The sequence below is a fragment of the Eretmochelys imbricata genome, chromosome 1 (genome assembly GCF_965152235.1).
Source record: "Eretmochelys imbricata isolate rEreImb1 chromosome 1, rEreImb1.hap1, whole genome shotgun sequence".
Taxonomy (NCBI): domain Eukaryota; kingdom Metazoa; phylum Chordata; order Testudines; family Cheloniidae; genus Eretmochelys; species Eretmochelys imbricata.
This window is the reverse complement of record NC_135572.1, coordinates 11,682,121-11,698,546: the sequence shown is the minus strand read 5'-3', so window position 1 is coordinate 11,698,546 and position 16,426 is coordinate 11,682,121. Positions and strand designations below refer to the sequence as shown.

The 16,426-nt window shown below is 45.8% G+C and overlaps 1 protein-coding gene across 1 annotated transcript in view; it reads left to right on the top strand.

Annotated features, from left to right (window-relative positions):
• The first annotated feature begins 8,122 nt into the window (after positions 1-8,122).
• LOC144259713 (olfactory receptor 2AT4-like) overlaps positions 8,123-16,426 on the top strand; it is a 113,848-nt gene continuing 105,544 nt past the window's right edge. Inside the window, 4 exon segments of the mRNA XM_077808012.1 lie at positions 8,123-8,132; positions 9,083-9,487; positions 9,490-9,967; positions 12,157-12,192. Of these exon segments, the coding sequence (XP_077664138.1) occupies positions 8,123-8,132; positions 9,083-9,487; positions 9,490-9,967; positions 12,157-12,192 (929 nt within the window).

The window sequence follows — 16,426 nt, the reverse complement described above, 5'->3', positions numbered from 1 at the left end:
GAGAAACTGCTGAGCTTGAATTAATATGCAAACTAGATACCATTAACTTGGGTTTGAATAGAGACTGGGAGTGGCTGGGTCATTACACATATTAAATCTATTTCCTTAAGCTAAATATCCTCACACCTTCTTGTCAACTGTCTAAATGGGCCATCCTGATTATCACTACAAAAGTTTTTTTTCTCCTGCTGATAATAGCTCATCTTAACTAATTTAGCCTCTCACAGTTTGTATAGTAACTTCCAACTTATCTGTGTGTATATATATATATATATTACTATATGTTCCATTCTATGCATCTGATGAAGTGAGCTGTAGCTCACGAAAGCTTATGCTCTAATAAATTTGTTAATGTCTAAGGTGCCACAAGTACTCCTGTTCTTTTTGCCAGAGTAAAGATGACCCAACTTGCAGAGGGTGCGGTGCTTTTCCCGGGCTGGTGAGAAACAGGAAGCAGTTATGGAAAAGCTGCTGGGGAAAGGTGCATCTGATCAAAGGGTAAACAAACCCTAGCCCAGAGAGCACAGATCACAGCCCTCTAGGGGGCAAGGAAGAACTCAGTGCTGAGAGGGGGAAACACAGGGTAACCCCAAAAAGGGAGCTCGATTTTCTGCATATGTACAGTCCTGGGGTTGGGAGACTGCTCCCAAAGGGGAAGCCTATGTGCAGGATCCCCCTGAACCCTTATCTTGCCAGACCCTGAGATATCAAAATGCCAGAAACATGATTAAATTAAGAGCCCAGACAGAAGGGAACACTGGAGGGAAAGAAAAGCCAGTGACTGATTACAAGGGAGAGAGTCAAAGGACACCATGGATAATGAACAAACTAACCTCAAACCAGATTATCTGAACAGAGGGCATGCTATCATAAAGATACTTGTAAACACCCATCTGTGATAAACATTTTTGATATTTATGTTAAGTTTTGGGAATAAGAATTTTGACACGGATGTTAAACCTGATGGTAACACTAGTTCTCAGTTAATACATGTAAACAGATTCAAAGCTATCACAGCAGAGAAACCATAATAAACCTGGTTTGTTGTGTGTGAAAGGGGAAACTGAGGCACACTGCCTCATGGCCTTAATGGCTGGATGTCAAGAGAACTATAACACAAACTGCCTTCAAGCTAGTCAGTGACTAACCCTCTTGCAGTAAACTAAGGACATCCTGTACCTTGTGGGAATACCCTGCACCTCCATGTTCATCCTTATAATATAATTGTGTGGTATCTAATGCAAAGTTTGTCATATTGGGTGTCTTTGGAAGGCTCATGGTGCACTGAGTATTGTCTTAGTGATGTTATAGTAATTGTTATAGGCTATAATTTCATGTATATAGTTGTGAGGCTGAAAATGTGTCTTCATGGCTTAAAATAAGTCCAGGCAAAAACTTTCCAAGAGCAGAGAGGCAGTTCACACTTCACTAGGGCATGTATAGGACAAACGCAGCCCAGCCTCACAGGAACAAAGGACGCTGGCCTAGGCAGCAACAAAAGGATCTGTTGGAATCTCGAGGACACACCCCTTTCTTTGGTCAGTCTGGGACTGTAATGAGGTAATGCTCACCTGACTCTGAAGGGGGGGCAAAGCCAAGAGGGAAGAAAGAACATGATAAAAGGAAGAGACGTTTGCCGTGCTCTTCCTCTCTCTTCCACCTTCATCTACAGCCATCACCACCAAGCAACTGAAGCGCTGATCTAAGGGGAGAGCCTGGCTGAAGGGCAACCAGCCAGCCTGTGGTGAGACGTATCTAAGCTTGTAAGGGCATTGAAAGTGTTAAGATCAGCTTAGAATGTGTTTTGCTTTTATTTCATTTGACCAAATCCAACTTGTTATGCTTTGACTTATAACTTATAATCACTTAAAATTTATCTTTGTAGTTAATAAATCTGTTTGTTTATTCTACCAAAAGCAGAGCATTTGGTTTGAAGCGTGTCAGAGACTCCCCTTGGGATAACAAGCCTGGAGATATCAATTTCTTTGTTAAATTGATGAACTCATATAAGCTTGCAGCATCCTGCAGGCATAATTGGACACTGCAAGATGGAGGTTCCTAGGATTGCATCTGGGACCGGAGATATTGGCTAGTGTCATTCGATTGCACAACTCAAGGAGCAGCTTACGTGCTAGAGGCTGAGTGTGAACAGCCCAGGAGTGGCGGTTCTCACAGTAGAGCGGGGTAAGACTGGCTCCCAGAGTCAAGTATTGGAGTGACCAATTGCCCATTGAAGCCAATGTCAATGGGAGCAGGACTGAATCAAATATAAAATAACGGCTACAATGGCACATCCTGATGAAGGTTTATCATGCTCTGTTTTTCAAATACCTGGCGTTCATTTCCTTGATTGCACAAATCTTCAATGTAATTTACAAAAAATATGATCTCTGCAGTGCATTTGAGATTCCAAATTCTGTTGGGATTGTTTATCATAAAAATAACTACGTGTGCACGAGTCTCTTAATTGTAGATAAGAAAACAATGTTAATTTCATCTTTGGGGACTGAAGGTGGAGAAAAGGATGACACAGTTTGTTCAAAAGAAACGCAAAGCCTCAGTCAGTGTCTTTGCCAGAGGCTTTATTGCAGAAGTTTTGCATCTATAACCAAGTGTAACACCAGTGAAAACAAAGCTCTTGTAATCTTTGGAATTCAAAGTGAGTTACAGTTTACATTATCACATTAATGTACATAAATTTCAGACTAATGCTTCCTTTTGATTTAATTTTTTTCTCATGGTATCCCGCATGGAGAAAAACATTTTTAACATAATTTAACAGGCACCAAAGGATGTGATTTTTTTTCATTTGATTTACGATGTCTGAGTTTCAAGTCAATGCTAATTTTAAGACTATTAATTGGTGAATGTTTTCATTCAGTACAGTACAACAATTTCACATTCAAATTGTATCGTCAAATCTTTACAGAGTTGAAAAAATAATAACACGGGGAAGAGAAAAATGAAGAGGCATAGATATGACAAATCCTTGAGATTATAGCAGTAAACGTCCAATAGTTACTTTCTGTATTAAGGATAGAGAAACAAAAAAAGGTTTAAAAGATTAATTCAGATTAACGTAGGACTGGAAGGAACTTAATGGCTCATCAAATCGAGTCTCTTGCTATCACAGGCAACCACATCCTATCGTCCCATCCATAAACTTGTCAAGCTCCATCTTGAACTATTATAGGTTGCTTTCTCCACTATTCTCCTAGAAGGAGACTGTTATAGAACCTCACACCTCCGATGGTTAGAAAGCTTTTTCCAATTTCCAGCCATTTATTCATGGCCAGTTTATAGCCATTTGTTTTTGTACCAACATTGTCCTTTATCTTAAATAGCCCTTCTCCCTCCCTAGTGTTTCTTCTCCTGATGTATTTTATAGAGGTCAATCATGCCCTTTCTCACCCTTTGTTTTGCTAGGCTAAACAAACCAAGCTCTTTTAGTCTTCTCTCATAAGATCGATTCTCCATTGCCAATAGAAGATATTACTTCACCCACCTTGTCCCTCTAAAATCCTCAGACTAACACGACCACAACACTGCATATAGCTGAAATTCTTATTAGTACTTAAGTGCATGACCTTCAAAAAATGTAGATGTTTATATGAATCTTTACAGTGTGGAAATCAAGTTGCCAATCTAATGAAAACCAGGCTGTTTTTGCACAGAATTCTGGTATTGCTATTTCTGCTGCTGGCTATAATCAGGGATTATAGAAATGAATATGTGGTCATGAAAATAATGTCACTGACTACAGTCACATATATTGGATACATAAGCTACGTAAACTTCCCAGCTTTACCATGACTTGACACGCATCTGTATTCTCTAGAGGCTCAGCAGCGTAGACGCTTTCTAACCTCTTCTGTGTCACATTGGCAGCAATAGGAATATTTAGGCTGAATACAGAAAAATCTTCCTAACAATGAGATTTATGAGAATGTGGAAGGGTCTCCCAAGAGAAAGCATGGGAATCCCTCCCTTGAAACATATACAATTAGCTTAACAAAACAGTGATAAATATATAATTTTGTATGTGTATGTTTGTGTATTATATATACCAGGAGAGAAAAGGGAACAATCCCGTACTGGCTGAGGGGATGAATTACATCCATGTCTAATTACTATTAATCTATGAATAACTTAGTATTTATTCATTCAGTTTATTCAGTGTAACTATCAATAACTCAAGTCACACAAAAATAAAACAACAACAAAATACTCTAGTTAGATTTTTATCATTTCAAAATGACATTAAAAGGCCACCCCAATTCCAAACAAAATCTTTCATGCAAGCTAAAAGCCTTCCCTTCCTCCTGGGGGAAAAAACCCTAAGTATAATCTAAAGATCTTCAGGTTGAATCTCCCAGCTGATCTCAACTGCTGAGTTGCCCTGTAGGGATAGGGGATCTTTAAAATTGCCAAGATCCAAATTAATAATGGCTCTATAGATCAAAACTGAATACTTTGAATTCAGAAGTGCAAGATACTGCACATTGGAAGGAACAGCGAGAATTACTCATACACATTTATGAGTTCTAAATTAACTTGTAACCACTCAGGAGAAAAACCTGCCCCTTATTGTGCACAGCTCAATGAAAACATTTCCTCAAAGCAAAGGACCACTCAGAAAAGCAAACACGATGTTAGACTTTATTAGGGAAATGATAGAGGATAATACAGAATATATTATAATGCTGTTACATACACTTATTGGCTGGCCTTGCATTGAATGATGTGTTCAGTTCTAGTACCAATTCAAAAACTGTTCTGCAAGGGGTGTCTCTGGTGCAAAAGTGTAAGATGTGCTCCTTCCCTGAATGGTGCACAGTAAGTGATTAGCTGAATTCAGGCTAGACCAGAAGACTACTTGGAAACTGCAGCAGTCTCTGAAGTACAGCATGTTGCAGTAACCATCTGAAGGAGACAAAAGCAGAAATAACACATATGTGATTGATGTGATAGAAAGATTTATAGATTTTGAGGCCAGAAGGGATCGTTGTGATCATCTAGTCTGCCATCCTGTATAACACAGGTCATAGAACTTCCCCAAAATAATTCCCCGAGAAGATGTTTTAGAAAACCATCCAATCTCGATTCAAATATTGCCAGTGAGGGAAAATCCACCACAACTCTGGATAAAAATTGTTCCAATGGTTAATTACTGTCACTGTTAAAAATATACCGTTAAAAATATACACCTTATTTCCATTCTGAATTTGTCTAGCTTCAGCTGCCAGCCACTGGATTATGTTATACTTTTCTCTGCTAGACTGAAGAGCCCATTATTAAATACTTGTTTCTTGTGTAGATACTTATAGACTGTGATCAAGTCACCCCTTAACTTTCTAGCTAGTGAACAGGAGCACCTAACAGGGGAGTTTTGCGAGGGAGTTCTTCAGGTGAAGGAGGAGCGACTATGGGATCCTTGGGGTGAATTTGTGTGCTGAACCTAGAAACCTGCTAGTCAAGGCTGAGCGCTTATTAATAAGTCTTCGATCCCTAAGCCCTTCAGCACCCATTAACCAGGTGGCAGTGCTACTAAGGGACAACAGGGGTTTAAAAAGCCAGCTCCTAAGGTATCAGATGAGCTAGCAAACAGGAGCAGCTAACAGGGGAGTTTTGTGACAGAGCTAAGAGAGGGAACATGAGAGCTAGATACACTTGATTAATATTCTCAAAACTTAGAGCAATAAACAGTTCCCGCCTCCTCCCCACCAAAAAAAAAAAAAAAAAAGACCAACAAAAAACACTACAGGAGTAACGAGAATGCAGGCTGAATTCCAGAAGCAGAATAGGGGTTATCCAGTTTATTGCACTGAATGCAGCATGTATGGTTACCTGCTTTGTGGCATGTGTGTGTACTAGGTGCAAGGAACTCATGGTCCTCAGAGATGGACTATGGGCTCTGGACACCAGAGTGGCTGAACTGGAGGAGCTAAGGGAGACAGAGAGGTACACAGGTGAGACTTTTTCTAGGACACAGTAAAGTGGTTCCATTCCCAGTCTGACTGTCTCTGTGCTGTTGAGGAGGATGAAAGTCTCAGGAAAGGAGAAAATCAAACTGGAGTGGAGGGAAATGATCTCATAGTTGGGACCCTCCTCCCAGATGATGTCAAGGAATCCTCTTGTACTGGGAGGAGGGAATCCTAGTTATTAGAAAGACATGGGTAATAGTTGTAACTCTTCTCCCAAGTGGAGCTGGCAGCAACCAGGGCTGCGTTTAATACCTAGGGGTTCCTTTGCAATAATACATCACAGAATGAGCTCAAGTCCCCACCCAGTAACCTGGGAAAATTACACACCACCCCTGGGTGCCTCTGAGAGGCAATACTTCCCCACTCACAAGCACAGAGTCTGAGTGTAGAAAAGAAACTTTTAATGAAAGGGGGGAAGTCACCTGACATTAATTAGGGAAAATGCCACAAGCAGGATTCATAATGATAAAACTGTGATCAGGACATCCACCCCAGAGTGCGTGGGGTAGTGCATTCTGCCTCATGTTCTTGAGTCCTACAACCAAAAGTTCCTTTTCTTCAGTCACACCTTTCTGCTCCCTCACTGTACCCCACTCATAGTGTTTGTCCTTGGTCAGTGAGGACCCAGAGGTCAGAGGTACATCTGCATGAGTTCACCTCCCACCCATGAGCATATGAGCACATGCTCTGGCTGACTGCCCCGCCAGCTGCAGCTCCTCTCTGCTGGCAGCCCCTCCAGCTGCTCATTCTCTTCCCGCCTGCTTGCTGCTCCCACTGACTGATGGTTATTTATCTTCTGCTTCCACCTGCCTCTCTGCTGTGACCTCTGCAGGTCAGTCTCTTAGTTATTGTCAGCTCTTTGTGATTTTCAGCTTTTAGCCAGCTGGGCAGAAATGCTGTCCCACCGCAAGTGATTTCAGGTCTCATTTAAGCAGTTAAAATAACAACGGTTCCTAATGGAGCCTATTTAGCTCTATCTTTGAACAGGTGGGAGGAACAGATTTAACCAGACCAGGGACCCCCATAGGGAGAGTCCACAGCTTCTGGCTGGGACACCTGTCCCCACCCCTCTTACTTTCACAGGGGTCTGGCATTTGAGTTCCTGGCTTAACGAGGTCCTTTCAGCTGAGGGTGACCACCTCATTTGGGACAGGTTAAGGACAGTTCTGCTCCCCTTTATTCATACAATAAAGATAAAAACATTGATAACAACATTTCACTACCCCTGTATTCAGTACTAAAGTGATTTGTAACCCAACAACAGCCAAAGTTTATCACTTTGAGCAACATCACTCTATCTGCTGGATATCTTGGAAGAGTAGGTGTGTTCATGTAAATACAGTTTGCTTCTGAAGTCTCTCCCCCCCCCACACTTAGCTGTTGGGGAGAACTCATGCAGACCCTGCTTACATAGTAATGGTGGATTTGGTCATTAGAAATATAAATAGTTGGGTTTGTGATGACTGGAAGAACCACATAATGAATTGCCTCACAGGTGTGATGCTCTCAAGACATCTAAACAGACTTATGTGCAGTGCTGAGGAGGAGCCAGTGGTTGTGGTACCAATGACATAGGGAAAAGTAGGATAAAGCTCCTGGAGGGCAAATTCAGGCTGCTAGGTAAGAGATTGAAGTCCAGGATTTCCATGGTAGCAATCTCCAAAATGGGAAAGGAGTCTTTTGGGAAAGGAGACGCCTATACAGGAAGGATGGGCTTCATCTAAACCAAAATGGAACCAGATTTTTGGCACGTACAATTATAAAGGTTGTAGAGGCACGTACAATTATAAAGGTTGTAGAGAAGTTTTTAAATTAAGGACTGGGGGAAAGCTGACAGGTGCAGAAGATCACACAGTTTGGACAGAGACATCTCTTAGTGGAAATTCTCCATAACCTAGTAAGGAGTATGGAAGTTGATAATGTACAGGTAGGAACTGAAGAGAAACAATCAAATGAAAAAAGAGTCCCATTCAATTACATCACATGAAGGCAGGCAGCTAAAAAGTGACAAGTTTTATAAATGCTTGTATTTAAGTGTTAGAAGTCTAAATACCACTGCATGAACTTGAATGCCTGGTATTAAATGAGGATATTAATATAATGAGCATCACAGAAACTTGGTGGAATGATGATAATCAATGGGACACGGTAATGGCAGGTGGTGGAATGACAAAATATATAGGAAAGGCAGAGTTGACCGTGCTGGTAGGGGAGTGGCACTATATGTGAAAGAAAGCACAGTGTCAAACAGTAAAAATCTTAAATGACTCAAACTGTACCATAGACTCTCTATGGATAGAAATTCCATGCTTGAGTAAGAGGAGTATACCTGTAGGAATATATTACTGACCACCTGACCAGGATGGTGATGGTGACTGTGAAATGATTTCAACTATCCCCATACTGCCTGGTTACATGTCACCTCAGGACAAGATGCAGAGATAAAGTTTCTTGACACCATAAATAACAGCTTCGTGGAGCAGCTAGTCCTGCAACCCACAAGGGAAGAGGCAATTCTTGACTTAGTTCTTAGTGGCACCCTGGATCTGGTGCAAGAGGTGAATATAGCTGAACTGTTTGATAATAGCAACCACAATATAATTAAATGTAACCTGCTTGTGTGTGTGTGTGTGGGGGGGGGGGACATGAAAGCCCACCAAATAAGTATTTAATTTCAGAAAGGGGAACTACACCAAAATTAGGAAGCTAGTTAAAAAGCAATTAAAAGGTACAGTCCCAAAAGTGAAGTGCCTGCAAGCTTTCTTGTTAAACCCTGGATTTGTGCTGGAAATAGCCCAATTTGATTATCATACACATTGTAAGGAGAGTGATCACTTTAGATAAGCTATTACCAGCAGGAGAGTGGGGTGGGGGGAGAGAAAACCTTTTGTAGTGGTAAACACCCATTTTTTCATGGTTTGTATGTATAAAAAGATCTTCTATACTTTCCACAGTATGCATCCGATGAAATGAGCTGTAGCCCACGAAAGCTTATGCTCAAATAAATTGGTTATTCTCTATGTTCCACAAGTACTCCTTTTCTTTTTGCGAATACAGACTAACACGGCTGTTACTCTGAAACCTGTCTTCTACTAAAGACTTTTATCTCATTGTATTTACTGCACTTCAAGATTTCCAGATCCCTCTTTTCCTTGTATTTTTGTTATTCTACCTGCTAATACTAATTGGTAATATCATTATTATAGCTGTAGTTGTGGTCGATCAAACATTTCACAAACCCATGTACTTTTTCCTAGCTAATCTCTCTGCCTTAGATATACTGCTTACAACTACTACCATTCCCAAAATGTTGGCAATGTTTCTGGTCAATGCCAAAACTATTTCTTTTCATGGTTGCTTTCTACAGATGTATTGTTTTCATAGTCTTGCAGTGACTGAATTGCTGCCTCTTGTAGTCATGTCTTATGATCGTTATGAAGCAATTTGTAATCTTTTGCATTACCCAGTTAAAATGACAAAAAGAGTAAACATTCAACTGGCAGCATGTGGATAACTGCATTGTTAATACCAATACCTGTCGTATTCCAGACCTCTCAGTTAACATTTGGTGAAACAACCACAGTTTACCATTGCTTTTGTGATCACTTGGCAGTTGTGCAAGCAGCTTGTTCAGATTTCAGTGCCTCTTTTCAGACTTTCTTGGGGTTTTCCATTGCCATGATTGTTTCAGTCATGCCGCTTATGCTTGTCACCCTGTCATATGTTCACATCATTATCTCCATATTAAAGATCAACTCTAAAGGAGGTCGCAGTAAGGCATTTTCTACTTGCACTTCCCATTTGATTGTGGTTGGCGCTTACTATTCATCCATTGCTCTGGCATATATTTCCCACAGAACTGACATGCCTATTGATATCCATGTAATGAGCAATGTTATTTTTGCTATTTTAACTCCTTTGTTAAATCCATTCATTTATACTTTGCGAAACAAGGAAGTAAAATGTGCAGTAAAAAAGATTATTTTTTTGAAGATCTTTCCTCCTTCTAAAAATTGTAATCTCATGGGGAAAAATAAGCTCTCACACAGAACCTATACATCACATCAACCCTCTGTAAAGGGGTTAAGTAGGACTTAGTTTTCAAACTGCAGGACGTGACCCAGTACTGGATCGCAAAATGTAAGGCACTGGGTCACGGTGGCTCTGGTCAGCACCGCCAACAGGGCCAAAAAGTCCTGTCGGCAGTGCTGCCCGGCTAAGGCTGGCTAGTTCCTACCTGTTCTGACACCACGCTGTGCCCTGGAAGCGGCTAGAAGCAGATCCGGTTCCTAGGCAGGGCAGCCACGGAGCTCCGCACGCTGCCCCTGCCCCGAGCACTGGCTCTGCCCTCCCCTTGGCCGCTGTGGTGGGCAGTGCCTGTGGGCGAGAGACATATGGACCCGCTTGCACACCTCCACCTAGGAGCCGGATCTGCTGCTGGCTGCTTCCGGGGCGCAGTGTGGTCTGCGGTGCCAGGACAGGCAGGAAGCCTGCCTTAGCACCCGTGTGCTCCGCTGATCGGGAGCTGCCTGAGGTAACCCTGCGCCCCAACCCGCTGCTCCAGCCCTGAGCCCCCCCCCAACCTGGAGCCCTTTCCTGCACCCCAAACCCTTCATCCCTGGCCCCAGCCCAGAGCCTGCAGCCCCAGCCCAGAGCCCTGACCACCTCCTGCACCCCAACCCCCAGCCCAGTGCCCCCTCCTACACCCTGAACCCCTCATCCCCAGCTCTGTTGGGTCGCGGGAATCAACAATTTTCTTCAACTGGGTTGCCAAAAAAAAAGTTTGAAATCCATTGGCTTAAATGGTTTATCTTGTATTGAGTTCCTCTGTATTGGGGTGATTTTCATCCTACTGATATCAAGTATTTTTGAACATACTAACTTTCTCTCTATATGTTGAAAGGGACAAAAAGTAACTTGTGTTTAAAGTTTTGCAATTTAGTTTACAGTTTTCCTGTACCTAGAGATCTGAATGCAGTCAGAATCTGAGCTGGGGGCACTACTGCACCTGTATTGCAAAATTTGCTACAGTGAAAATATCTGTACTGTGAACAATGACTTTGTAAAAAGGTATCATGATTCACTGTGTTTCTTATCATTCAGTGATTCTGGATTAAATTTGTTCCATTTACAAGTGGAAAGAGTTTTTTCTTTTTCGAAATGACAGCCCTTGGAAATCAACCTGGGAGATTAAGTGAAATTATTCTTCCCTTCTTGTGTAAAGTTACCTGGGAACCTGACCCAACTAAAGTGTATTAAAGGTGTAATTTAGGTTTAGCTGGGCTAGGGTTGTTATGTAATGTGCGATAGACTTAACTATTTTAATAGTAAATAGAGTTTAAAATTACATTGATGTGTTTTTTTTTACCTGTGATGCAGATGGAAAGAAATGAAAAGGTTGATCCTAAATCATCAAAGCATTTTATCAGACTGAAATATTGACTCATGCTGTGCATAACAGTAATTAACTTGTATCTTCAGCTGCTCATAAGAACTCCTATTCACTAACATCTTGCTTAGTAATGAAAGCATTCCCAGCACTAAAACTTCCAGTAAATACACCAAATAAAGGTAAAACTAAAACAAGATTCTTAATCCTTTCCTCTCTACATTCCACAAGGTTGAATTGAGCATTCTTGTATTGTCTCCATTTAAGAGATTTATACATAGCAGAAGTTATTTTCTTGACAAATAATCCCAGCAGAGTCTGGAGTGTAATTTCCTAGTGTAGAGTCTGTAAATTACATTATATTGTAGATTTCAGAATTAGGAGAATGTGACAGGGTCGGGCCAGATGGCTACAGGAGAGTAATTTTTTTTTTTTTGAAGCAAAAGTTGTATTTTTTATTTGCATAACACACTTACAAAGTAAAAACAGCAGCATATGCAATGTGTAACACAGCAACCAATCACAATTGTTTTCTCATTAGCTTCAGGGGAGGGAAGTGTTCAAGCTTGCCTGGGCCCAGAGCGGGGGTGCTTCCTCGACTCTCGTGGTCTTCCACCCTTCTGAGTTACCTGGTGGCCCAGAGCGAGGGGGCTTCATCGACTCTCGTGGTCTTTCACCCCCTCAAGTTACCTGGCGCCATGCCCGAGTGTCACCAACAATTCCCTCCTCTGAAAGCACCCAACAAGAGGGGCAGGCTGTGGGGTGGAGAATCCGGGGGGGAGGGGCACGTGCACCCACATGTGAAAGGACCTCTCTAAGGTGGTGGTGTCCGCAGCAGCAATGGCTGGGGTTGGGGTCCCTTACTCTCTCCCCCAATCAAAGGGTCAAACAAAGGGACCCGGACGGGGACACTGAGCAGAGAACCTCGGACAGCACCCACCACTCCTCAAAAGCATCAAGGGAGTTGGTGGATGCTGCCCAGAGGAACTGCGCCCGAATACGTAAACGGACCGAGGATCGGAAAACGGCCCCACAGTTACAAGAAACTCCATCGGCCAACCTCCTCTCTCTGGTTTTATAGATGGCCATTTTAGCCAGGGCCAGGAGGAGGTTAACTAGGAGATCCCGCGACTTTGTGAGGCCATGGATGGGGAGTGCATAAATAAAATGGTGAGGGGAAAAATGCAACCAAAAACGTAATAGGAGATTTGTGAGGACCTGAAACAGGGGCTGCAGCCTGGCGCACTCCAAATATACGTGCGCCAGGGTTTCCCTCACTTCACAAAAGGGACAAGTATCTGGGACGGGGGTGAACCACGCCAAGTACGCGCCCGTGCTCACAGCTCCATGAAGGAGCCACCAACTGATGTCCCTGACGGGCCTCAGAACCAAGGTGGAATATAGGCTGGACCACGGGGGCTGCTCACCCTCCAAAGGTGGCAGAAGGTCTCGCCACTTTATGTCGGGGTGGGACACTAGGGTGAGGGCGTGGAGGGTGTGAAGCACGAGCGTGTATAGATGTTTCCTTGGCGCGGTTTGGAAGCATACCGGCTGCAGTTCATGCAACCGGCTCGCAGTGAAGGGATGAGGGGGTCGACCGGGTCTGCGGGGCAGGGGTCCAATTAAAAGTTCTGGTGGGCCTGGGGTAGAGGGTGGGTGGGGCGTGCCCTCGAGTAGGACCCGGTCGAGGTAAGCTAGAGCAGCGGGCGGCAAAGCGGCCTTCGCCTCCTGAAGTACGCGCCGAGGGGTGCGAGGTCTGGAGAGCCCCATGCGCTGGGTGAGCGGCAGGGGATCCAGCCAGTCTCCCCGGTCGTAGTCCAGGTGGTCTCCGACTCTCATGACTTCTGCCAGGATCAAGCTCTGGTGCACCGAGTGGGACTCCGCCACCTGCACACGGAGCTGGGGGTTGTGTAGCAGGGGCTCCAAGAGGAGATCTACCGCCTCAGTGGCCATCACGGACCTGGTCATTAAAAACAGTTTCCAAGTCTGGAGGAGGTCCTGGTAGAAGACTGGCAGCCCCAAGAGGTCTCGCAGAAGACCTCCCGGATGGAGATAAAAGAGCTGCCGGTCATATCGGGGCCCTCGGATGTGGTGCAGGATGGTGTGCACCAGTGTGCTCCACGCCGAACTGCCTGCACCATAGAGGAGCCTCTGTAGGGCCTGGAGGTGGAAGACATGGACCTGAGTGTGTAGACACTTCAGGCCCTGTCCTCCTTCCTTCATGGGTAGATGAAGAACCCCTACAGGGGCCCAGTGCGTTCCTGACCAAAAGAATCCCAGAATTGATGTCCAGAGGTTGGTCAGGAAACCTGGGGCCGGGACCAGGGTGTTGAGCTGGTACCAGAGCATGGACAGGACTAGTTGATTAAGCACTGGCGCTCTCCCTCAGAGGGAGAGACATCAGAGTAGTCCCATCCATTTCCGGATCCGCTCTATCACCCCACCCTCTAAATTTTCCCAGTTTTCCGGCGGAGAGGGATACATGGCAGAAAGGTAAACGCCAAGGTAGAGCAGCGGACCCGCGCTCCACCGGATGGTCTGAAGTGCGGGTGGGAGGGAGTTTGCCTGCCGCCAGTCTCCTACCGCCAAGCCAGAGCTCTTGACCCAGTTGACCCGGGCGGAGGAGGCTGCTGAATAGATGGCCTGGCAAGCCTCCACCTGCGCCAAGTCGCTGGGGTCCTGGATCACGAGGAGCACGTCATCAGCGTATGCCGACAGGACCAGCCACAGCTCCGGCTCCCGCAGCACCAACCCTGTCAACCTCCTGCGGATCAGACAGAGGAAGGGCTCGATTGCCAGAGCATACAGCTGGCCCGAGAGGGGGCACCCCTGCCGTACTCCTCGCCTGAAGCTGACTGGTTCAGTCAGGGTCCAGTTGAGCTTAACCAGATACTCTGCGGAAGTGTACAGCACCCGGAGAAAACCCACAAACTGGGGTCCGAAGCCAAACGCCCGCAGAGTGCTCAGGAGGTACCCGTGGTCCACCCTGTCAAACGCCTTCTCCTGATCTAGGGACAGGAGGGCGAATGACAGACCATCTCTACGCCTGAGTTCCAAAAGGTCCCAAACCATAAATAGGTTATCAAAGAGACTGCGGGACGGTGTAGATCTGGTCTGGGTGGATCATGTCCGCCAGCACAGACCCTAGCCGCAGCGAGATTGCTTTCACTACAGTTTTGTAGTCCGTGCTGAGGAGCGAGACGGGACACCAATTTCATAAATCGCAGAGGTCCCCCTTCTTCGGCAATAAGGCGAGCACAGCTCGCCTGCACGAAAGAGGGAGGACCCTGCTCTGCAGAGACTCGGCCCAGACGGTGACTAGGTCTGGGCCGAGGACGTCCCAAAATACGGGGTAGAACTCCACGGTCAGCCCGTCCATGCCTGGAGACTTATTAGTGGGCATAAGATGGAGGGCTTCCGAGAACTCGGCCAGAGTGAGAGGTAACTCTAGCCAGTCTCGGTCACTCACGCTGACCGTAGGGAGCTCCTCCCAAAGCACTCTGTAAGTGCTAGGGTCGGTTGGATCTGGGGAGAAAAGACTTGCGTAGAAGACTCGGGCCCTCCCGCACATCTCCGCCAGTTCCGTGAGGGGGGTGCCGTCTTCTGCCAGGAGGCAGGTGACGTGTTTCTTGGCCCCCCTCGTTTTCTCCAGGGCATAGAAGAAGCAGGAGCCGTGATCCATCTCCAGAAGGAGGCGGATGAGGGATCGAACAAAGGTGCCCCGGGCCTGATGGTCCTTGAGGGCCAGAGCTCCGCCCACTTCTCCCAGCATGCTCCACAGAGGAGCAGGTGTTCGGGGCTGGCGCCTCTCCAGCTCTAAGACCTCCCGTTCCAACTGCTCTATCGCCGCATTTCTCCGTCGGCTGGTGCCCCGGCGGTAGTCGCAGCAGAAGAGCCTGGCGTGCACCTTCCCCAGGTCCCACCATCGCCGCGCCAAGGGAGAGGCGCGCCGCTGCCCTCACCAGGCCAGCCACAATTCCCGGAAGGACGTCATGAAGCCCTCATCTTCCAACAGGCTGTTGTTAAAATACCAGTAGGCCAGCCCTGGCCTCTCTGCACAGAGGGAGGCTGTCACGGTGGCTAGGTGATGGTCAGAAAATGGGGCCAGCTGAATGCTGGAGGAGTGGGCTTGTGAGAGATGGAAGCATGATAAATAAATGTGGTCCAACCGGGAATGGCTCGACCGATGGGCCTCCACCCAGACAAAGGTGAACGTGGAAGTGTCATCCGGGTGGTGTTCACGCCAGATGTTCACTAGGGAGTGATGTTTCACTATCTCCCGGAGGGTGTCCACGGCGGCTGGGCTCTGCTTGGTCCCCAAGCGGTCTCGCTCCTCGAGGGTGGTATTAAAATCCCCTCCTAGGACCAGGCACTCGTGAGAATCTAAGCCGTGGTCTACACTAGGACTTTAGGTCGAATTTAGCAGCGTTAAATCGATGTAAACCTGCACCCGTCCACACAATGAAGCCCTTTATTTCGACTTAAAGGGCTCTTAAAATCCATTTCCTTACTCCACCCCTGACAAGTGGATTAGCGCTTATATCGACGTTGCCAGCTCGAATCTGGGGTACTATGGACACAATTAGATGGTATTGGCCTCCGGGAGCTATCCCAGAGTGCTCCATTGTGACCGCTCTGGACAGCACTCTCAACTCAGATGCACTGGCCAGGTAGACAGGAAAAGAACAGCGAACTTTTGAATCTCATTTCCTGTTTGGCCAGCGTGGCAAGCTGCAGGTGACCATGCAGAGCTCATCAGCACAGGTGACCATGATGGAGTCCCAGAATCGCAAAAGAGCTCCAGCATGGACCGAACGGGAGGTACGGGATCTGATTGCTGTTTGGGGAGAGGAATCCGTGCTATCAGAACTCCGTTCCAGTTTTCGAAATGCCAAAACCTTTGTCAAAATCTCCCAGGGCATGAAGGACAGAGGCCATAACAGGGACCCGAAGCAGTGCCGCGTGAAACTGAAGGAGCTGAGGCAAGCCTACCAGAAAACCAGAGAGGCGAACGGCCGCTCCGGGTCAGAGCCCCAAACATGCTGCTTCTATG